The 23,089-nt window shown below is 41.7% G+C and overlaps 1 protein-coding gene across 2 annotated transcripts in view; it reads left to right on the top strand.

Moving 5' to 3' along the window:
* Positions 1 to 23,089, top strand: part of VPS35L (VPS35 endosomal protein sorting factor like) — a 116,991-nt gene that overhangs the window by 49,906 nt on the left and 43,996 nt on the right. For both annotated transcript variants that reach the window (XM_081131616.1, XM_081131615.1), the window contains 6 exons: positions 691 to 768; positions 1,248 to 1,370; positions 15,134 to 15,180; positions 15,933 to 16,044; positions 16,564 to 16,680; positions 22,136 to 22,189. In XM_081131616.1, the coding sequence (XP_080987742.1) occupies positions 691 to 768; positions 1,248 to 1,370; positions 15,134 to 15,180; positions 15,933 to 16,044; positions 16,564 to 16,680; positions 22,136 to 22,189 (531 nt within the window). The remainder of the gene's footprint in view (positions 1 to 690; positions 769 to 1,247; positions 1,371 to 15,133; positions 15,181 to 15,932; positions 16,045 to 16,563; positions 16,681 to 22,135; positions 22,190 to 23,089) is intronic.

Below are 23,089 nucleotides of genomic sequence, written 5' to 3'. Positions count from 1 at the left end.
AAATAGCTACTGTGGTTTTTTAAAAAATATATATATTTTTAAATATGTCTTTATTGATTTCAGAAAGAGGAAGGGAGAAGGAGAGAGAGATAGAAACATCATTGTTGAGAGAGTCATTGATCGGCTGCCTCCTGCACGCCCCATACTGGGGATTGCCCGCAACCCCGGCATGTGCCCTGACCAGGAATTGAACCCAGATCTCCTGGATCATAGTCAGTGCTCAACCGCTGAGCTATTCTGGCTGGGCTGTTGTTGTTTTTTTCTTTAAATCGATTTTTAGAGAGAGAGGAAGGGAGAGGTATAGAGAGATAGAAATATTGATGAGAGAGAAAATGCATCAATTGGCTGCCTTCTGCACACTCCTTACTGGGGAGTTGAGTCCACAATCTGGGCATGTGCCCTGACTGGGATTTGAGAATTGAACCGTGACCACTTGGTTCCTAGGTCGATATTCAACCACTGAGCAACACCGGCTGGGCTGCCTCTGTATTTTTTTTAAATGAAAGTAATACATGCTTATTGAATAAGAAAATAGGTAAGCAAAAATAATAAAAATGAACTTTCTGGACTTCTCTATGCCTGCATATATCTGTGTATATTTTTGATTTACAAAAATGACTCCATACTGGTATGTATTATTTGCAGCCTGTTTTTTCATAGTTAAGGTAATTTCATTTTGTTCGCCTGCAGGTAGGAATGGAAGTGGCTCCACATCTCAAAGAAAGCCTAAATAAGAACTTTTTTGACTTCCTCCTTACATTCAAACAGGTAGGAGAACACTGTCCGAACAGCTAATTGATATAACGAGTTACATGATCAAAAATTCACAAAACTCAGTTGCTTTTCCAAGTTGAGATTGCCTTAAAGCTGTTTAAATGTGTAAACCCTAGGAAATTACTAGTGTCTGTTATAGACAATTGAAAAGTGTTGATTGTACTGAACAAGCAGAGAGAATTAATATGCATTTCTTGACAGGAAACATCTCAAGTTGATCAGACTTTCTTTTTAACACCCGCTGGCTTCATATTTATCAGGTTACTTCTTTGCCTAGTGCACATTCCCAGAACAGCTCAGCTTGGTGACATGGAAAACTTTGCTTGTTTTTTCTAGTTTTAAAAAAACCTGGGAAACCAGGTTATTTCTGTCAGGGTCATGCGAATGCTTACAAGTGCACACATTCTGTGAGTTACATGCTCTTTGTTTCTAATGTTACTTTTCCTCCTGTCTGTTTATTTGATCCCCTGCAGATTCATGGGGATACAGTACAGAACCATCTGGTGGTCCAAGGAGTGGAGCTTTCATCCTACCTGCCCTTGTACTCGCCTGCCATGGACTGGATCTTCCAGTGCATTTCCTACCGTGCCCCCGAGGTAATTGCCATGCGGCCTCAGTGTGAAGTTCACCATGGAGGAGAAGTGCTGAGGCTCTTCTCTCCTCTGTATTGTGTTATGATGACCTCTACACCAGTGTGCTCTGGAAGGTAAATAGGGCGCTTCCATAACAGCTATAGCAATACAGTGCTAGCCGGCAGCTAATAGAGGGCTCGCCATGTGGCTGTTTAGTACGCAGCACTTTTCCTAATCATCTTGTTTGACAACTCTGGAAGGGGGGTGTGGAAGCTCACAGAGGCCAAATACTTACATATGGTCACACAGCTAAAAAGTGGTATGACTGGACATAAACCCATGGAATCAGACTTCAGGGCCAACAGGCTTCATTGCCTCTTCACTAACCTTCATGCACAAAGTCTGTAGAGCAGGTAACATTTTCCCCATTTTATAGAAGGAAAGTGAAACTCAGATATGTAATTGCTTTTATAAGATTTTTCTTTTTTTTTTCGGGGCGGGCGGTGTCTAATTGAAGCATTATCAGGAATTAGAGTGAAGTCAGAATCATAGCAGAAATCTTTTCTTCCCCAAATCTCAGAAGCATTTTCAATAGAATACCAGTTCAGATTGTCATAATAATTATGAATGATGAAGCTTTTTTGTCTTCTTATTGGTGGTTGAGAATTTATTCGGTGGGAAAGAGGAAAAGGAGCCTTTCTACAAAACAAGGATACATAGTGCAAATAAAAATTCAAGTATCCTGCCTTTTCCCAGAAACTGCAAACACATATTGGCAGCCCTAAAGCAAAAGAAAAAAGGTCATGACTTTGACTAAGCAATCCCACCTTTAAGAATATCGCATGGAAAAAACTGGACAAGTGCATAAACCACACACGTACATACATATGTGTAAGTTTAGTCATGTTAGTGCAACATTGCAGACAGGCACCACAAGGGGATTGGTTAAATCACGGTATATGTGTTTTCAGAGAAAAACGTGTCTCATCTCCCCTGGTTGTTGCTGGGGGTGCAGTCCTTGCGATATCCCAAAAAAAGGAATTTTCTGAGACTTGCATAGGAGGATGCGATATAGTAGAGAGTTTTATTTCCGTGGAATTACACCCCTGGGTATTCTAAGTCCCATTTCCCTTAGTCCAGTCATAGAAGTGTAGCTGGGGTTTTAGTAAAGCTAAGATCAGAGCCAGTGTCCAGAGTTTCCATGTTGGAGCCGGGTCAGATACAGCATTAGGCTAGTTGCAGTCCCTTAGTCCACTGTGTGTGGGGGTCTGCATAGCTGTGGGCCACGTGGGAAAATGCCAGGAATCCAAGTGTGAGCCATGAGCCAAGCATGCCAAGAGGAACCAAGAGAGTGAACTTTGTTCAGGGGATTAAGTATCCTAAATCTCGAGCTTGCAGTGGCCATGCCCATTCTGGCCAGTGACTTCTGTTCCCAGCTGTGACTGAGAGGCAGGTATCTTCCCTATGTCATCCCTACTTTTTTGGACGTGTGTCTGTCTTCTCTTTGGTGGATCCCTTCCCCGGTGCTTTGTATGGAGCATGTCTGTAATGTCTGGCCTTTCCTTTGCTTCTTTTCTGTTATTAATAATTAGTCAATTACAATGGTATACCATTTCCCCCTTAGAGAGAGTGAGCCTTTTTGTAATCTTACAAAGGATAGATGGATGAAGGTCTTCGTCTTTTTGTAGCTGCTTCCTGTTGTTAAGGGCGTAGGTCTGCCTACCCCAAGTCTCAGAGGTTCTCCCCTATCTGCTAAAGGAAGAAAGGAACAAAGAGGGAAGGGGCGTCTTCATGCAGGGAAGAGGGGTTTTGCCAAGTCCAGGTCAGTCTGCTCTCCCTGGGAGGGGACATGAGTGATGTCCAGGAGGATGACCTGTTGGACAAGCTGGCATCCTTGTTGTACTCTAGAAATGACAAACTTGACAAGAAGGTTAAAAGGCAAAATTCAAAAGTGAGATTTAAAGCAACTAAAGGTCTTGTGAGAGGTGAAAACCTATGTGGTACAGAGAAACATTAATTTACAGTGTCCCAGGTTAGGTTAGAGGAGTGGCTTCCCTGGAGGCAGGTGTGTCACATCTGTCTGAGGCTCTTTTGCCCACCATACTTAAATTAAGCTAAGGGAAATATTCTAAGATTTCCCCCGTGAGAAACTGTGGGCCTGTTCTGTTTGAACCGTTTGGGCAGAAAAAGGAAAGCAGTTTCAAGTGAAGCCAATAGACCATCCATGGTTCATTGACTCAACCATAAGTCCAAACCGTTGAGTCTTGTATTTCAGGAGATGATGATGCAGATGGCTTCTAAAGTGAGGCCTATATTGTGTGAGCAAGTAATTAGGTAACCAAGGACATAGACATACATTCTATGAAAACAGAAGGAAACGAAATACATTCTATGAAAACAGAAGGAAATGAAATACAAAGGTTAATGTACATAGCAAATTATAAACCAGTTGAGAAGACTTTCAGATGCAAGGCTCCTGTTGGAATGAAAGTGCAGTGACAGTGTATTCAGTGGAATTTTATGGGACCATTTAAAATGATGCCGACTTGTGCTGAAGATCTGTATTTACTGACTAAGGGTGTTCACAGTATAGTGCTGAGTGAGTAAAGGAGGCTATACATATTGCTCTGTGTGTCCTAAGTTGTAGTGTGGCCTAGTGTTCAAGTGTGTGCTCTCGAGTGGGGATGCCTGGGTCTGAATTTCAGCTCTGTTTACAGCCATCAGGGTAAAGCAGAGGTCAAGTCACTTGTCTCTACACCCTGAACCTTTTTTCTCCATCTGTAACATGGGAGCGAAATAATTCCTGTTTTCTAGCCTGTTGCACGGATCAAACAAGACAGTCCATTTGCAGTGCTTCAGGGAATGCCCCACACAGAGTGTCTGAATGTTTGCTGTGCCATCAGGATTACAAACATCATTTGTATATTCCCATGTGGGAATAAGAAAGATATGTCAGAATATGGCTGGAGAGTGATTTTAGATCATCTTAACTCACTTTTCTTGGCTTATGTTTCCTAACTTTTCAGCAAGCATAATGCATTTTTTGGGTATTTTTATTTTCCCAAATTCTAAAGTATGAGGAGAAAATAGCACATCTTGTATGTCAGGTGAATTTTTTAACATTAAATAAATTGACTTTTAATCAAGCCATCACACATAGAAGATTGTTTGAAATTTGCTGGCCATTCTCTATGATCTTAAGCATAATCTCAGTAACCAAATGCTGGCGCAGGCTCCTGGGAAGAGGTACCATGATCTTGCAGACAAGGACCACCTTACCTTTCAGCTAAAGAGTGAAACACGTGAGCAAACTGGCATAATTGAAAGTGAGAACACTTATTTTCCCCCCGTTTATTTTAATGAAAGGCAAAATCAGATTTAAAATAAAAGGCTCATGTCCTAAGGCATTCTTCCTTTTATTTTAAGCACCAATAATCTCAAAGGATGGCAGAAGCTGGGAAGAGCTTCCCTTAGGAGTAAAACTTAGGAAATCATTACTGCACTACAAGAAGTGATTTTAAAAAATTAGGTCACCTGAATAGTAATAATCTTTGATTCTTGGGGCACTTAAATAAGGAACGTAAGGTGTCTTGTAAAAAGAAGTAATCATTTTTAAAATGTAGAAGAATGGATGTCAGTGTGGAGGATGGTGTTGAAAATATGTATGATAGTATGATGCCTAAAAGCTCTTTGACAGTGGCTGGGTTATGTCAGCTGGGGAGTTAGAGCTGTGCGTATGTCTTTAACAGGTCACACCTCCAAAGTGGGATTGTCAAGTTTGGCCACAGTATTTGGCAATATGCAAGACAGACAAGAGAAATATAGCGGAAAGGAGCACCATCTAGATGAGAGGAAGGAGAAATGCCTTGAGCTACAAATATCTGACACACAAAATTTCAAAACAAAATTGAAATACAGAATACACCCCTCCCCTGAAAATCGGGGAGTGATTCAAAACAGCTTTTTTGTTGTTGTTTGATGACAAGCTTCCTTCCCCTTATACAATTAAAATAAAATTATAGTAAGTAAAAAACAGATTATGCTCCCCATTTCAGGCACATTCTACACATGTTGACTAAAAGTGGTGAAAGTGGACATCCTTGTCTTGCTCCTGATCTTAAGAAAAATGTTTTTAGCTTTTGACCCTTGCGTGTGATGTTGGCTGTGGGTTTGTGATATGTGGCCTTTATTACATTGTGGTATGTTCCCTCTGTTCCCACTTTGCTGAGAGTTTGTATTATAAATGGGTGCTGGATTTTTCAAATGCTTTTTTTTCATCTATCGTCCTTCATTTTGTTTATATGCTGTATCACATTCATTGATTTGCAAATATTCTACCAGCCTTGCATCCCTGGAATAAATCCCACTTGGTCATGGCGTATGATCCCTTGAATGTATTGCTGGATCTGATTTGCCAATATTTTGTTGAGGATTTTTGCATCTATGTTCATCAGGGATATTGGTCTATAATTTTCTTTTTTGAAATGTCTTTAGCTGGTTTGGTATCAGGATAATGCTGGCCTCGTAAAATGAATCTTCCCTTTTCTTTAAATTTTTGGAATAGTTAGAGAATAATAGGTATTAATTTTTTGAATGTTTGGTTAAATTCACCTGTGAAGCCATCAGGTCCAGGACTTTTCTTTGCTGGGAGCTTTTTGATTACTGCTTCAATTTTGTTAGTAGTTATTAGTCTCTTCAGATATTCTGTTTCTTCCTGATTCAGCCTTAGAAGATTATATGTTTCTAGTAATTTATCTGTTTCTTCCGGGTTGTCTAATTGGTTGGCATATGTTTGTAGTATTTTCTGATATTCCTTTGTATTTCCTGATGTCTCTCTCTGTTTCTCTTCTTCTCACAACAATCCCTTTAGCATTTCTTGCAGTGCTGGTTTGGTGGTAGTAAACTCTCCTAGCCTTTTTTTGATTTGGGAAGCTCTTTATTTCACCTTCAATTTTGAATGATAGCCTTGTTGGATAGAGTAATCTTGGATTCAGTCCCTTGTTTTTCATTAGTTTGTATACTTCATGCCACTCCCTCTGGCCTGAAGTATTTATATTGAGAAATCAGCTGACAGTCTAATGGGAGCTCCCTTGTAGGTAACTTTCTCTTTCTTGAAGTCTTTAAGATTCTTTCTTTGTCTTTAAGGTTTGCCATTTTAATTATGATGTGTCTATGTGTGGTTCTTTTGGGGTTGATCTTGATCGGGACTCTGTATTTCCTGAACTTGAGTGACTTTTTCCTTCACCAGGTCAGGGAAATTTTCTGTCATTATTTCTTCAAACAGTCTCTCTATTCCTTCCTCAGATTCTTCTCCTTCTGGTATGCCTGTGATGTGAATGTTGTTATGTTTCATGTTGTCCCAAAGCTCTCTTAAACTCTCCTCCTGCTTTTTAATTTGTTTTTCAACTGCTGCTCTGAATTGGTGTTTTTTTTCTACCTTGATTTCTAATTTGCTGATTCGGTCCTCAGCTTCTTGTAGTCTACTGTTAATTCCTTCCAAGATATTTTTTATTTTAGCTATGTCGTTCTTCATTTCTTCTTGATTCATAGTCATGATTTCTGTCTCTTTTTTTATGCTGGTGTAGTTCTCAGCCTTATAACCATTACTTTGAATTCTTTATCTGACAAATTGCATATCTCCATTTCATTTAGTTCCTTTTCTTGATGATTCCTCCTTTCATTTGGGGGTTGTTTTTTTGGTCTCCTCATTTTTGCTGTCCCTTTATATTTGTTTCTGTGTATTAGATCAAACTGCTGTGCCTCCCAGTCTTGATGTTTCATCTTATGTTGTAGGTGCTTTGTGGGACCCAGTGGTGCAGTCTCTTAGATCACCTGAGCTGAGTGCTCTAGGATTGCCGCTTGTTTGAGTTATTTTGGTTCTCCTGTTGTAACTGGATCTTGAATGTTGTTGTCTCATTTGTTGATGGAGTCTCCACTAAGGCTGGCTGGCTGTGAGGCTCACCCTCGACCATGTCGTGTTTGCTGTTGTGGAGGTGCTGATAGAACAGAACAAAATACAATAAAACAAAACAGGAAACAAAAGAAACAAAACAAAAACATACACAAGACCCCAATTACAACAACATAGCAACCACAAAAGATGAGATAATTAGGAAAGAGAAAAGAGAGCAGGAATTATAGAAAAGAAAGAAGAAGAAAAAATAGGGAAAGAAAAAGGAATATGAAAGGGCAGAGATGAAATAAAGAAAATAAGAATAAAGAATAGGGAAAGGAAATCGGTATAAAAGAAAAGAGGTAGAAAAAAATTTGAAGGGGAAAATAGATATTCCCAAAATAAGAGAAGGACAGAAAATGAGCAAGCAGAAGAAAATGAAGAAAAAAGTAGAGTAGGGAAAGGGAAGAGAAAAATTATATATATGAAAGAAACAATAGACTAATAGCAGACAATAACACAGATGAAGATAAGAACAAAGGGAAAAAAAGAAAAGGAAGGAAAAAAGCAAGAGAAACAGGAAAAAAAAAGTGAAGTGGTGTTCGTCTCAGCAGAGTTTAATGCCTCCTGGGAGCCCTCTTTGGATCTAGCTCTTCTAATGACTGTGGCTGACTGTTCTGCCTGCCAATTCTGGACTTCCCGTGATGTACTTAGGTGGTAACCACTGTCAGAAACTGCCCTTCTTTGGCTCTCAGCAACCTGTTTAAAGCTCCAAGGGATCCACAGTTTATTTCTGTCACCACAGGACCTGGCTGTATGCGGGCAGGGTCAAGCTGCACTCTAAGCCTAGTTTGTTAGCAGCACGGGGCACAGGGCTGGGTCAGCAACCTTCCCCAGGTTCCTGGGTGCCTCCACCTGCCTTCGCCTGCTGGCCAGCCATCAATCTTAATCACTCAAAAGTCTGTTGCTGAAGGGGCTTTAGGCAGAATCGGTAGTATAGCCCTCTGGGTTTGGGGTAAGAGGGAGGTGCTGTTCAGATTTCAGGGGAAGTGTTGGGTGTGTTTCCCTGTCCTAGAGTGTCCCAGAATATTACTCTTCCCTCAGCTGGGTGGAGATTCTTGTATGCAGTCCAGTAGGATCACCTGGAAACCTGGAGTTTCTATCAGCTGGATGTTACATGGGCCACTGGTCTCAGCTCTGGTGTTCCCAGCTGTGGAGCCCAGCCTGGGTTCTAGGCCTCGATCTTCTCAGGGTAAAGACCCTCCCATAGCCAGGAGATTACTCCTCACTCTCAGCCTGCCATCCCTGGAAGCTGAGTCAGCCCTTCTTGCAACCTCATGCTTCCTATCAGTCTCTAGGTGTTTTCTGTCCTTTCTGAATATAAGTCTCCTCCTCAGCTGGACCTTGGTAATTCTGGGTGAATGTTCCCAATTTAGTTGTATTTCCAGTCTGGCCCCTGGAGAAGGTGCAAGAAAGGTCTGCCTGTTTGTCTGCCATCTTCTCTCCCCTAAAATTGGAGCTTTTAGCTGGAAAACTCTTTTATCTCTCCTTTGATTCTAAATAATAGCCTTGCTGAGTAAAGAAATCTTGGTTGTAGATCTTTGCTTTTCATCACTTTGAATATTTCTTGCCATTTCCTTCTGGCCTATAAAGTTTCTGTTGAGAAGTCAGCTGACAGTCTTATGGCAGCTCCCTTGTAGGCAACTAATTGCTTTTCTCTTGCTGCTTTTAAGATTCTTTTTGTCTTTTACCTTTGGCATTTTAATTATGATGGTCTGGGCCTCTTTGGGTTCAGCTTTGGGACTCTCTCCACTTTCTACATATGTATGTCTGTTTCCTTTCCCAGGTTTAGGGAAGTTTTCTGTCATTATTTCTTCAAATAGGTTTTCAATCCTTTGCTCACTCTCTCTTCTTTGGGTACCCATACGATATGAATGTTGGTATGCTTGATGTTGCCTAAGAGGTCCCTTAAACGGTCCTTGGTTTTTAAAGATTTATTTGTTTGTTTGTTTGTTTGCTGTTCCAATTGGATGTTTTCCACTGTCTTGTCTTTCAGGTCACTGCTTTGATCCTCTGCTTCATCTAATTTGTTGTTGATTCCCTCTAGTGTATTTTTCATTTAAGTTATTGTAGTCTTTATTTTTGACTGATTTTTTTTTATGCTTTCTATGCTTTCTATTTCCTTTTTTATGGTTTCTATCTCTTTGTGAAATTCTCACTGAGTCCATCTATTCTTCCCTTAAGTTCATTAGCCTCCTTGTAACCAGTGTTTTGAACTCTGTGGTAGGTTACTTGTCTCCATTTTGTTTAGTTCTTTTTCTGTAGTTTTGTCCTGTTCTTTCATTTGGGATGTATTTCTTTGTTTCCTCATTTTGGCTGCCTCCCTGGGTTTGTTTGTATGTGTTAGATAGGGCTTTTATGTCTCCTGGTCTTGGCGGCATGGTCTAATGTAGTAGGTGTCCTGTAGGGCCTAGTGGCACAGTCTCCCTAGTCACCTGAGCTGGGTGCTCCGGGGGTGTCCCTTTTGTGAGTTGTGTGCACCCTCCTGTTGTACTCGGGCGTCAGTTGCTGTTGGCATATCTGCGAGTGCTGTTGACCCTCAGGTTGACTGGCTGTGAGGGATGGCTGAGACTACAGCAGATGAGCTGTTGTGTGGAGGCCAGTCCCACATACCTGGCCAGATGAGCTAGTTGGATGGGGATGAGTGTTAGGGAATCACCAGTGTGGGGCAAAGGGTGTTAGCCAGGTTAATGGAGCTCGTGCTGGGCTGGCTAGGTTAAAGAGGAGCTGAATAAAGGAATAGTGGTGCCTGCCAATTTTTGTATCCCCATAGTGTTGCCCCACTTGTGCCCCTCCTGTCCTCACTCTGAGTTAGTCAGTTTAGTTCTTTTCTGTATGTCCCATGTGCTTTTTGAGCTGGTATGCATGCCCTGGAGCTTAGAGCAAGTGAGTTTGTGTGTTGGTCCATTAAAAGTGCACGTCTCAGTCTCCCACAACCCTTTGTCTTTCTCGTGTACAATCTTGATCAGTTTTCACAGCCAAATGTTGTGAGGACTCTTCTTCCTGGCACTGGTGCTTTGGGCTGGGGACTTTGGTGTGGGAATGGGACCCTTGCTCTCAGGGGAGACTTCTGCAGCTGAGCTATCCCTCCCTACTCTTAATCATCTCACCCTGGGTGTGGGACCTGCCCTTTCCATGCTTTACCCCTCCTACCAATCTCCATGTGGCTTCTTCTTAACATCCTTAGTTATAGGAAATCTGTTCAGCTGGTCTTCAGGTGCTTTTCAGTGATGGTTGTTGTATAATTTAGTTGTAATTTTGGTGTGATCATGGGAGGAACTGAGCATAGGGTTTCCTACTTAGCCATTCTGACTGGATGTCCCACAAGTGTGTTATTTTCATTCTTTCAAATTAGGAAAAAGTTCCCCAGAGAAAGAGAATAATATGAAAAATTAAAATTATCTCGTTTTAATGCCTGGGGCATATAATTTCATTTTATTCCCTTTGAAGTATTTTATTTTTTTGAGACCTGAACTATATTAACTCTGAATCGGGGGAAGGAGTATTAGCTGTTAAGATTTGTTCATGATTTCCCCCGTTAAATTTCTACTTCAGTTAGAAAAATAAAAACAAAAAGATGATGTGCGTATTGTTTAATTCTCCTTTCCGTGAAGCAGTATTTATAAACACTGGTTGGAAAGTTAGTAAAAGCAGAAGTACAAATTCGTGAGAAGTCTGGGCTGCATAGGAATTAATTTTGGTTTAGAAAATCGAAGTGCAGTGCTGCCCCAACTTATTTTTTCTTTACCTCTGCTTTTGAAGTGGGTATATGACCCTCACCTGTAGATAACCTTTAAAAATATTTTAAAGTCTTTAATATGATGATGGTTCTACAAATCCCCGTGAATGCAATGTCACAAAGCCTCCCACGATAATGAGCGCATGTAAACCCTGGTGAAGTAGTCTAGTTAATTTATTATAATAATGTCAGTTTCCAGCCTTTAATAATGCACTATATTCATGAAAGATGTAAACTTTGGGGAAAGCTGGGTCATGAGTACCCTGGATCTCTCTGCTATTTTTGCAGTTTTTTATGAATCTATAAAAGGTCCAAAATAAAACAACAACAATTAAAAAAAATCCATCCATTAGGGCCAACTTGAACAGCAGTGTTATATTTGTGGTATGGATTCCTCAGCCATTAATATAATGAGGTAGATTTGTGTGAACTAATGTGGGGGGAGCAAGGCTCTTGCTAGATTCTTGAGTAAAAAGGCAATTTGCAGCCCGGCTGGGCATGGCTCAGCGGTTGAGCGTTGGCCTAGGATCCAGGAGATTGCGATTCAATTCCCGGCCAAGGCACATGCTGGGTTGTGGGCTCGATCCCCAGTCAGGGGCGTGCAGGAGGCAGCCGATCAATGACTCTCTCATCCTTGATGTTTCTATCTCTCTCTCTCCCTCTTCCTTCCTCTCTCTGAAATCAATAAAGATATATTTTTTAAAAAGGCAAGTTGTAGCCCAGTATGTATAAGACTACCCATATTGGTAATGCAACAGCAATGTAAAACCTCACACTTTTTCAACAAAAGCTGTATATTTACGGGGCGCAGACAAAGGTTTAAAAAGATAAACACAGTGTTGATACTGGGGACTATTAGGAAATGGGAGTTGGGAGGGAGGGTATTCACTTTGTACTTGATGCATGATAATATTGTTTGAACTTTTGACCATAAACATATCTTATTTTTATAATTTTTATAAATGAAATACATAAATAAAGGAACCGTTGGGGCCTAATGAAGCTCCTGGCTCTGCTCTGCTTGTGCAGACTAGTGTGCTGATTTGCAAGTTTTTCAGTGGTTTCACTCAGCCAACAGGCTTGTTTTGATCTCAGTCTGGTTTGAACTGTTGTTCCTCTTGTTCTTGCCAAAGATAATCAATCCTGTTACTTCTCAGAAAAAAAAATTAATAACCTTTAACAGACCTGCCTGCGAGCCATAACAATTGGCCCTCTGGACACTTGTAAATTTTCCTAAATGACAACAGAGCCATTGTTTTTTTAAAGTCACATATTGGATGTATTTTTAATGTGTTCATCTCTTGTAAAAAGAGAACTTTGTAAGCATTTGTTTCGTCTTAATGGCCAGAATATTTTGTCTATATGTTGGCATTTGCCCTAGTTCACCTTTGCAGAAGTAGTAGGCCAAGATGATTAATTTATTTATGCATGTCTTGTGTGTTTGTGTGTGCACATGCACATATGCACGCATGTGTATGAGAGAATAAGCCACATGAGGTCATGGACTTATGTCTGATTTCCTCCTCACTGCACCGTCCCCAGTGCCTAGAGTAGTGGCTGATACCTTGAAGTTGCTCAATGAGTTATTGATTATTTGTGTGTGTCGGGGAGTATCAATGTGATAATTATTATGCACACTATCTCTTTCTCAGCCTTTCACAGAAACCACTTGATATTAATCTTCAAGAATGACTTTTCAAATATAAATGCTTTATAAGTGGGCTAGGGAAGCCATTTGTGACATTAGCAGTTTTATTATCAGCTGAATGGCTTCAGGCTGCAAGGAACAAACACCTAACTTGCCCTACAAAAATAATTCAATGTGTTCTCTAGAATAACAAGTGCAAGCTCTGGACCAGCCAGGTTCTGTCCATCTCTTTGCTCTGCTGCCTCCAGATAGCAAAGTGGCTGCAACCATTCCAGGCATCATGTCCAGACACGGCTGCATCCAGAGGCAGAAAAATGGGAGTCTCCAATTCCTTGGATTTCGGTTTGAGAACAAGGAAATCTCTCCTCAAAGCCCTGTCTCAGCAGCTAAAAATGGGTCATGTGACCCTGTCTGAACCTACCACTGGTGGGGGAATGAGACCACCGTGATTGGTTTGATCTGTATTTGTTTACCTAGTCTGTTCAGACTGTAGTAACAAAATACTACAAGCTGAGTGGTATTTTAAACAACACACATTCATTTTTCACAGTTCTGGAGGCTGGGAAATCCAAGATCAAGATGCTATCAGTGTCTGATGAGGGTCCACATCCTGGTTCATAGATGACTTTCTTTTTGCTGTGCCCCACGTGGCAGAAGGGACAAAGAAGCTTTCTTGGGCCACTTCTCTAAGGGTACTAATTCTACTCATGAGGGCTCCACCTTCATGACCTAATCACCTCTCAAAGTCTCCACCTCCTAATACCATCACCTTGGGGTTTAGGTGGTCATTTAGACCACAGCAGGCTGCCATAACCAATTGGGCAGCTTAAACAACATAAACTTATTTTCTCACAGGTCTGGAGGCTAAAAGTCCAACATCAAGGTGCCAGCAGGGTTGGTTTCTGGTGAGGCTTTTCTCCTTGGCCTGCAGACCTCCTGTCTTCTCATGGTGTCCTCACATCGTCTTTTCTGTGTATGAGTGCCTTCCTGGCCTCTTCCTCTTTTTATAAGGATACCAGTCCCATTGGATTAGGGCCCCACTCTTACAGCCTTCTAATATTAATTCCTTCCTTAAAAGCCCAATCTCTAAACAGTCACATTTGGGGTTAGGGCTCTAACATATAAATGGGAGGGGGTGTGGCATAACTTAGTCCATAATAGGTCACAGCTGGTTTTTGTTGGGCAGGGACAGAAATATGAATAAAATCAGGGTTTTGGGGGAGTGGTACCAACAGTACCCCCAAAGTCAGCTATCAGCTTAATTATTCAGGCAACATAGAGTGGCACCGCTGGAAAGGGTGGTACTGCGCTGAAGAAGACTTGTTGTATTTTTTGGACTTTGGCACCGGACTTAAATGCAAGTCTGATTTCCATCACCTACTAGGAAGTGGCTCAACCTATTTGAGCTTTGGCTTCCTTTGCTGTAAAGTTGGGGATGGTTTACATGGGCCTCACAAGGCTATTAGGAAGAGTAAATGAGAAAGGTATGTGAAGTGCTGAGCCCAGCTCCTGTGCATTGTGAGTGCCCCTTGTCAATACTGCATTTTTGTCCTTGGGGTGACTTGTCTGTGCCAGTCAAAACCTTCCCAAACCACTACCCTAAAGAATACTTCTTCCATTGATTTTTTAAAAACGAGAGCTCTTTCAAAGATATGTAATTGTTTTAAGATAGCTCTAAAGCCATTAACAGTACTCCAATGAGTAAAACATTATCTTTCTTTTGGGGCAAAAAGTATGCTTCAGAATTTGTGGAGAGGAAATGTGGTGAAGAGCATGGCCTTTGATGATAGATGGCCAAGGTCACATCCAGCCTGCATAGCTAGCTGTGTCATCTTGGTCAAAGCACGTCACTCTTCTGTCACTCAGTTTCTCATCTGCAAAGTGGGAGGAGAGAGAGCTTGCCTCATGGGTGGTCATGAGTGGTGAGAGCACAAGTGCAGAGTGCTCCTCACTGTGACAAGTGGGCACCAAGCACTGGCCCTGTGTTACTTGTTTTACTGAGAATTCCACTGGCACCTCATGCAATGGGGAGGAAAGTGGGGAGTTATAGGAGAGATGGGGAGTAATTTCCATTCTTATCAGTACCTCTGTCATCATCCTGCAGTAACCCTGCAGGTAGGATGGTACCACCTGTATCACCTGCCTACAGAAGCTCAGGCTTAGTGAAGTCACGCAACTGACCCAAGGTCTCACTGTTGGTACTTGGTGAGACTGTATTTGAACCCAGGTGTGCAGGATGCCAGGGCCCCAGTTCTTAGCCATTATATGAAATGCCACAAGAGTGCACTGTTTTCTCCCCCACCCTCCCCATCCCTGCCAGGCAGTGAGGATTATGGAAATGATCATGAGGCTACATTTATTTTAGAGTATTACTTTGGAAATTATTTGGTGAGAAGTGTTGCTTTAGGTTCTCCAACCTGATGATTTTTTTTTTTTAAACTTATTAGATTCTGCTAACTGAGATGATGGAGCGATGCAAGAAACTAGGAAACAAGTAAGTATTTTAAAATTAATAAGGCATGAGTTGGAAATGGAGTTGGTTGCTTTTTTCAGCTTGGCATGCTTATGTGGGCAAGAGGACCAGCAGAGGGGCAGGACAGCATGGAGGTCAGGAAGCTAGAATCTAGTTGTCTGGCTTCAGATGCCTGACTGTACTCTCTCTCAGCTTTGTGACCTTGGGTTACTTAATTGACCTCTCTGTGACCCAGTCTCTTTATCTATAAAATGGGTTTAATAATAGTCCTTTCCTCATGGGGCTGTGATAAGTGGTAGGATTAGGATGAACTCATCTTCTTATCTCTCCTCTTGGTGGTATATGTCTAAGTCACTGTGTCCCTACGTCCCAGAACAGTGATTTCATAAGAGATGTGAATGGATATATATTTTCAGCTTGGATCAATATTGTTACTTAATGTTTAGCTTTACTAGTGCACCAGCCTATTGAATGCTCAGTTTACTTCTGTGTAAATGGATTTTATCACTTATTTACCTGTCCCTCCAGCCACCCACCTATCCACTCATCCACCCACCCATCCATCCATCCAGTCAATTTAACATTCAACTTCCCAATATGCATATGACACTGTATTAACCTCTAGAGGTTGCCTTTTTACTCAAGTTTTTTTTTTTTTTTCCGAACCTTAAAAAAAGGGCTGTCAGTCATCCTTCCAGGCAACTTATGTCCTAAAATTAAAGCGACTTTCCTAAAGGGGAGCTCTGCTGATGTGCAGCATATGTGTCTTGCAGTGCCTTGCTGTTGAATTCTGTGATGTCCGCTTTCCGGGCCGAGTTCATCGCCACCAGGTCCATAGATTTCATTGGCATGATTAAAGAGTGCAACGAGGCTGGCTTCCCCAAGGTAGGCTTTTCACTTCATGCTCAGTGCAAGGACAGGTGGGTAGTACTGACTCAATACCTCTTGAGGGAGAAAGTTGGTGTCAGGGCAGCTTAGGCCAACAGGGAAGCAAGAGTAGGCTCTGTGTCTGAAGAACATGATGGAAGATGAGCCTCAGATTGGGATCGTTAGACACATGTAATTGCTGAGCGGCAGGTTTCCTCCGTGGGTCCTAAATCGGTAGAATCAGCTCACTGTGAAGTATTTAGAAAATACTTTGGTTTTACATCTCTAAAAATATGTCTTTACTCATTATTTATGAACCACTCCGTCCAGCAGGACATTATGGCCCACGATAAGACCAATACAAGAGCCAGCTCTTTATTTTCCCTTCTTCATCTACCTTGTGGAAGTCTGTAGTGGAATTTCAGAAAGAGGTCATTGGAAGATTAGCCCTGAGGCGAGCTCAGTGTGACAGCCTTAAGCCTGCAATTGTTCTGATTTAAAATCTCCAGTATCTTAACGATTTTGTATTTTTCTTAGCATCTTCTTTTTCGCTCACTGGGGTTAAACTTGGCCTTGGCTGATCCTCCTGAGGGAGATCGACTTCAAATTCTCAATGAAGCTTGGAAAGTTATTACTAAATTGAAGAATCCACAGGTGGGTGATCAATCATTCTGACCTTAGATTGACTGCTTTTTGTCCAAGTTATGCAGTAAACTCTTTCTTTTAAAAAAATTATCTTTTAGGTAATCATACTTCATTTGTTTAAGAAAGTGACTTCTTTTAATTATATTGTTAACCTGTAGTGGAGGACTTATAGCTTTAAAGATGTATTTCTCTGATTTTTGTACCCCAATTATGTGTCGTTTTTGAGGCCTCAGGATGCACTAAAAGTGCAAAATTATAAATACTTGAAACTTTTAAAGCTCTGTGACTTTGCAAACAGCATCCAAAATGCAGCAGTCTGTAGTTTGGATTTGAATATACCAACTTAGTGGGATATTGTTAAATTGAAGATCAGTGGTCAAGCCAGTAATTAGCAAAAGGAAATTCTGATTTCTCTCCCTTGGAGACAGCTGAAGCCTCTTTATCCCCATGCGTCAGGCACTGGAAGTCTTGAGAAGGCAGACCAATTGATTAGTGCTATAATCACTAGATGGCCGTCGTGTTGTAGGCTTGGGTTTCTTGCCTCACTGTTGTAGGCAACATGCCAGCAATTTATGTGGTTTCCAGTAGGGAAAGATGGTATTGGCTGTCTTTGTGGCTGCAGGACCAGCTGGACAGAACTTCATCATATCCTCCCCTGTAACTCTCCTGCTAATAGAGTATCTTAGTCTATTCAGGCTGCTATAACAGAACATGATATACCTGGGTGGCTTATAAGCAACAGAAACTTATTTGTCAAGTAATGGAGCGTGGAGTTCTGAGATAAGGGTGCCAGCATGGTTGGATTCTGGTGAGGGCCCTCTTCTGGATTGCAGACTGCCACCTCCTCCCCATCATATGGCGGAAAGGGAGTCAGGGAGCTCTCTGGGGTCCTCAGGGCACTAACCATATTCTTGAGGACTCCACCCTCATGACCTAATCACCTCCCAAAGGCTCTGCCTCCTAATACTATGACAGGGGTTAGGATTTCAGCATATACATTTTTTGGGGCCACAAACATTCAGTCCATAACACAGCAGATAACTGAATATAGATACGTAGTATTTGATACAATTACTTATCACAAGGGAAATATTAAAATAAGCTCAGTTATAAATCTCTTGCTAATCACCACATTTATAATAGTATATTGAGAATAGTGGTATAATTTAGAAAAATTAGAAACAATTACAAAATCATATATCTAGATTAGGTTTAGCAAAATCCTCACTAAACTCCAGCTGTTGGAGTTTAGAGTTATTTACCCTAACTCCGATGGACTAACTAAAACAGTTTATTTAAGCTATTTAAATAAAAAACTTTTGGATTTATGGTGCCTGTATTTCAGTGCTTCAAAGCAACCTTGCATCAAAATTAACAATATTCTCCAGTCTTTAACTTCACACTCACCTCATTAAGTTTGCTTTCTTAGCATTCCAATTAGACCTTAGGATGTTACTGGCTTTCCTGTGTGAATGAGATAACTGTTTTCTTTTCTCCCCTTTCATCTTTCTTTTCCTTAGTGTCAGAACAGAAGAGTTATATGTGTAGACTGTCTTTTCTCCTTGGCCATTTTTTTCTCATTTGAGTGTTTCACAAGGAGGCAGCATTACTAAGTTGGTTATTGGTATTTCCATAGCCATTTCATTGTTTCTCTGTGGGTACCCCTCCTACTTGAATCTAACACATAATTTCTTGCCTGACACCTTTATGCTTGCTTTATTTTTTAAAAAATTTATTGTTGACAGTACTACAGATGTCCCCCATTTTCCCCTCCTTTGCCTTGCTCCACCCAGCCCCTGCCCCACCCTAGGCCTTCCTCAAACTGTTGTCTGTGTCCACCGGTTATGCATATGCGTTTTTTGGTTAATCTCTTTCTGTCCCATCCACCCTCCCCTCTGAGATCTGTCATTCTGTTCCAGTCTCTGGACCTGTTTTGTTCATCAGTTTATTATGTTCATTAGATTCCACATATAAGTGAGATCATGTGATATTTGTCTTTCTCTAACTGGCTTATTTCGCTTAGTATAATAATCTCCAGGTCCATCCATACTATCTCAAAGGCTAAGAGCTTGTTTTTTATAGCTGCATAGTATTCCATTATGTAAATGTACCACAGTTTTTTGTCCACTCGTCTAGTGATGGGCACATTGGCTGTTTCCAGATCTTAGCTATTGTAAATAATGCTGCTATGAACATAGGGGTGCATATATTCTTTCTGATTCGTGTTTCAGGTTTCTTAGGGTATATCCCCAGAAGTGAGATTGCTGGTTCAAACAGCAGTTCCATTTTTAGGGAGAGAGAGAGAGAGAAACATTGATGTGAGAGCACAACATCAATCGGCTGCCTGCTGCACACCCCTTTTTGGGGACTGGCTCACAACTCGGGCATATGCCCTTAACTGGGAATTGAACTGGCAATGTCCTGGTGCATGGGATGACACCCAACCAACTGAGCCACACCTGCCAGGGCTATAGCCTTTGTTTTGAAGTCTAGTTGGTCAGATATGAGTATTGCTACCCCAACCTTTTGTTTTGTTTCCATTTGCATGGAATATTTTTTTCCATTTCTTCACTTTCAGTCTGTGTGAATCTTTTGTTCTGAAGTGGGTCTCTTGCAGACAGCATATATATGGGTCATGTTTTCTTATCCATGCAGCTACCCTATGTCTTTTGATTGGAGCATTTAAGCCATTTACTTTTAAGGTTATTATTGATAGGTATTTATGTACTGAAATTTTTTTCTGTATACCTATCCCCCCCCCACCCCCCACCCCCGTTACTTCTTACAGCAGTCCCTGTAACATTTCTTGCAATGCTAGTTTGGTGGTAGTGTACTCCTTTAGTCTTTTTCTGTCTGTGAAGCCCTTTATTTCCCCTTCAATTTTGAATGATAGCCTTGCTGGATAGAGTAGTCTTAGGTTCAGTCACTTATTTTTCATTGCTTTGAATACTTCATCCCCTCTGGCCTGAAGTGTTTCTGTTGAAAAATCAGCTGATAGTCTAATGGGAACTCCCTTGTAGGTAACTTTCTCTCTTGCTGCCTTTAAGATCCTTTCTTTGTCTTTAATGTTTGTCATTTTAATTTTGTCTTGGATTGGGTCTCTTTGGGTTCATCTTTATTAGGGCTCTCTGTGCTTCCTGAACTTGTGTGATTTTTTCCTTCACCAGGTTAGGGAAGTTTTCTGTCATTATTTCTTTAAACAGATTCTCTGTTCCTTGCTCTCTTTCTTCTCCTTCTGGTACCCCTATGATGTGGATGCTGTCACGTTTCATGTTTTCCCAAAATTCCCTTAGACTACCCTTCTGCTTTCTCAAGCTGTTGGGGCTTTGAAGGGCTTGTGCCTCTCAGGAAAAATGGCTGCTGCGGTATGGGTGGGGGAGATGATCAAGCTCAGGTCTCCTGGCTGCCATTCCTCCCTGTCTCCCCAACTCCCCCAACCCCAGATTCTCCTCAGGTGACTCCAGTTCATACTATCCTCCCTTCACCAAAGCCTCAGGTGAGTGGCTGCAATGAAAATCCTGTGCTCTGGGTTTTTGTTTTGTTTTGAAAGTGGCTTTATCTCCAACAGTCTGCCTCTCTCCCTGGCTGATAGAAGCCTTTCACAGCTGGATGTTACATGGGCTGCTGTTCTTGGCTCTGGTGCTCTGGGCTGGGGAGCCCAGCTTGGGGTCTGGTTTCTCTCAGGGAAACCCCCCCACAGCCGAGCTATCCCTCCTTCCCCTTCTCCTGCAACCTGTGTGAGTGGGGCAGCCCCTCTCATGACCCCGTCTTTTCTACCAGTCTTGAGGTGGTTTTTGCCCTTCCTTGTTAAAAAATCTCCTATTCAGCCCTGGCTGATTTGGCTCAGTGGCTAGAGCATCAGCCCACGGACTGAAGGGTCATGGGTTCTATTTCTGGTCAAGGGCACATACCTTGGTTGCAGGCTTGATCCCCGGCCCTGGTTGGGATGTGTGCAGGAGGCAACCAATTGATGTGTCTGTCTCACATCGATGTTTCTCTCTCTGTCTCTCCCTCTCCCTTACACTCTCTCTAAAAAAATCAATGGAAAAAATATCCTCAGGTGAGGATGAACAAAAACAACAAAAAGTTGCCTGTTCACCTAGTCTTCATTTGTTAATTCCAGAAGAATGTTCCCCAATTTAGTTATATTTCCAATTTGATTCTCAGAGGAGGTGCAGGAAGGATCCACCTGCTCTGCTGCCATCTTGAAAACCGCCTTTTGTGCTTTCTTAACTTTTTTACACCATATACACGTCACCCCTCTGTATGGCATATAAGGCAGGAAGCCTGATTTTGAAAAATCACATTTTAGGCGAGTCTGAAGTCTTACACCAGATCTGCCATCAGTTGCTTCAAGGAGGTGTGGTGAGGGCCTCCCTGTTACCTCCACTGCCCTTTGGTTCTTCCCATTCTTTAATCCTGGTAGAGCTTCCCAGTTTTCTATCTTGGCCCAGGTAGCAGTTCTGGAATGAAAATCTAATTAGTTTGTCAACCAAATGTTGTTGGCTTCAATTCAACACCAACAGGAATCCCCAGCTTGTGACGCGGTAAAGCAGGAAGCTTTTTTCAGTGCAAACAGTTCAACTGTGATACAGCATAGCTGTGAATACAGCACCTCACCTGTTTGATGGCCCTGGATCCAGGCCCCTCTCAGGCTAGACACCTCTGCTGTGCTCCCCTCCAGTCTATAGCCTCCCCTGCACTGGTCTGTTCCACTCTGTTCCTGCGAGACATCATCTGTGTCTCATCTTGGGTGTGCTAACTCCAACTGGGAAATGCAGTCTTCAGCCTGGTGGAAAGGGAAACTGCATTCCAGAGCCAGAGGGGAGCAGCTGACTTATATAGACAGAACTCCTCGCCCCTGGTGCCTGATTGGTGCGAGGACTCCAAATCCTCACAGTTTGCTTGTTCCAAAAGGCACCGTCTCGATTGATCAGAATTGAGTTGCTCTGATTGGTTGGTGCAGAAGCTGATGCGGATATAGTTGCACAGCTCTAATTAGATGCGGAGAGCCTCAGTCCTGTTGGTTGAAATAGGCAACACCTTTATAAAGGGCTGGCTCGGATGGGGGAACACGGCGCAGGAGGCAGTTCAGTGTATAGGGAGGCAGCTTAGTGCAGGCTGCTCCCTGAAGTGCAATTTGCATGAGAGGCCCTGCATAGAAATGGCTGCTAGGCTCTGTTTTTAAAATTTAAGCCTAGTTAGCCACCGGGAGCCCTTCTTAGTAGGTGTCTTTTTTCCCAGGGTTCACAGTTTCAAGCGACTTACGTTTTTCTATAACTCACATCTCAGGGTAAAGGATATCAGTGGGCCAGAGTTTTCTGTAGGTAAATCACTCTTGACATTTCTATCAGTTGTCAACTCTTAATTGTCACAGCCCTTGAAAGGATTTGTACATGATGCTCTTCTGCCATAAGTCACCTGTGGTGTTCTTACTGAAGACATTTTTACCTTTTCTTTGTAGGACTACATTAATTGTGCCGAAGTGTGGGCAGAGTACACCTGCAAGCATTTCACGGTATGTGTGGCTGTGGTGGTGGTTTTGAAAGAATTATATCTTTTTCATGGTTATAATAGTGAGTAGGTCAAGCTTGGGCATTTTACAGTGGTAATTATTCATAATTTATAGAAAGTTCTTCCTTTGTTGTACAGTGTGACAGCATTAATGTGTGTGCTATAACAGATGTGTTCCATGTAAATTTGGGAAATGCTACATTGTGCAGTTAAGGAGTTTTTTCACTATAAGGTATGTTAGGTCCTTATATGCTAAATTGCACTGTGACTTTCCACATGGGTCTAGTAGGCAGCATTTCCCAAACATATTTGACTTCCATGTAATTATTTCCTAAACACACAAAGACACTTCTTTCCCGAGGCCCAGATTAGAACCTCAGTATGGGAAATACCGTGCATGTCAGAGAGCAGAGACTTTAGAAACAAGTAGAACTGGGTTCAAATCCTATTGCCAGAGTTGTTTATTTTAATCAACTTTTAAAAATTCAAGTGTAGCAAGCATGCAGAAAAGCACATATATCGTAAGTTTGCTGCCTAATTAATCTTCACAAAATTCCCCCATGTAATCATGGTCCAGATTAAGAAATAGGAAGTAACTTGCCCCCTCCTCAAAGTCCCTTGCCCTCCCCTTCCAGTTACAGCCTCGCCTTTGGAAGTGGAAGGAAACTACCACCCTGGCCTCTAACTCCAGTACTCAGTTTTGCCTCATTTTGAGTTTTGTATAAATGTTCTGTTGATTTTGTTTCTTTTCTCCAATTTTTGTTTTATGTATTGTCATGGAAATTTCAACATAGGATTTCTCTTTTATATTCATCACCCAGAAATGATCAACTTAGGACAAGTCTTATTTCATGTCCTTACTCCTTCTCCTGGATTAATTTGAAGCAAATCTCAGATATCGCAT

Source organism: Miniopterus schreibersii, assembly GCF_964146895.1.
Source record: "Miniopterus schreibersii genome assembly, chromosome: 3".
Classification (NCBI taxonomy): domain Eukaryota; kingdom Metazoa; phylum Chordata; class Mammalia; order Chiroptera; family Miniopteridae; genus Miniopterus; species Miniopterus schreibersii.
Note: the sequence above shows the minus strand (reverse complement) of the source record. Positions and strands in the feature narration are given on the sequence as shown.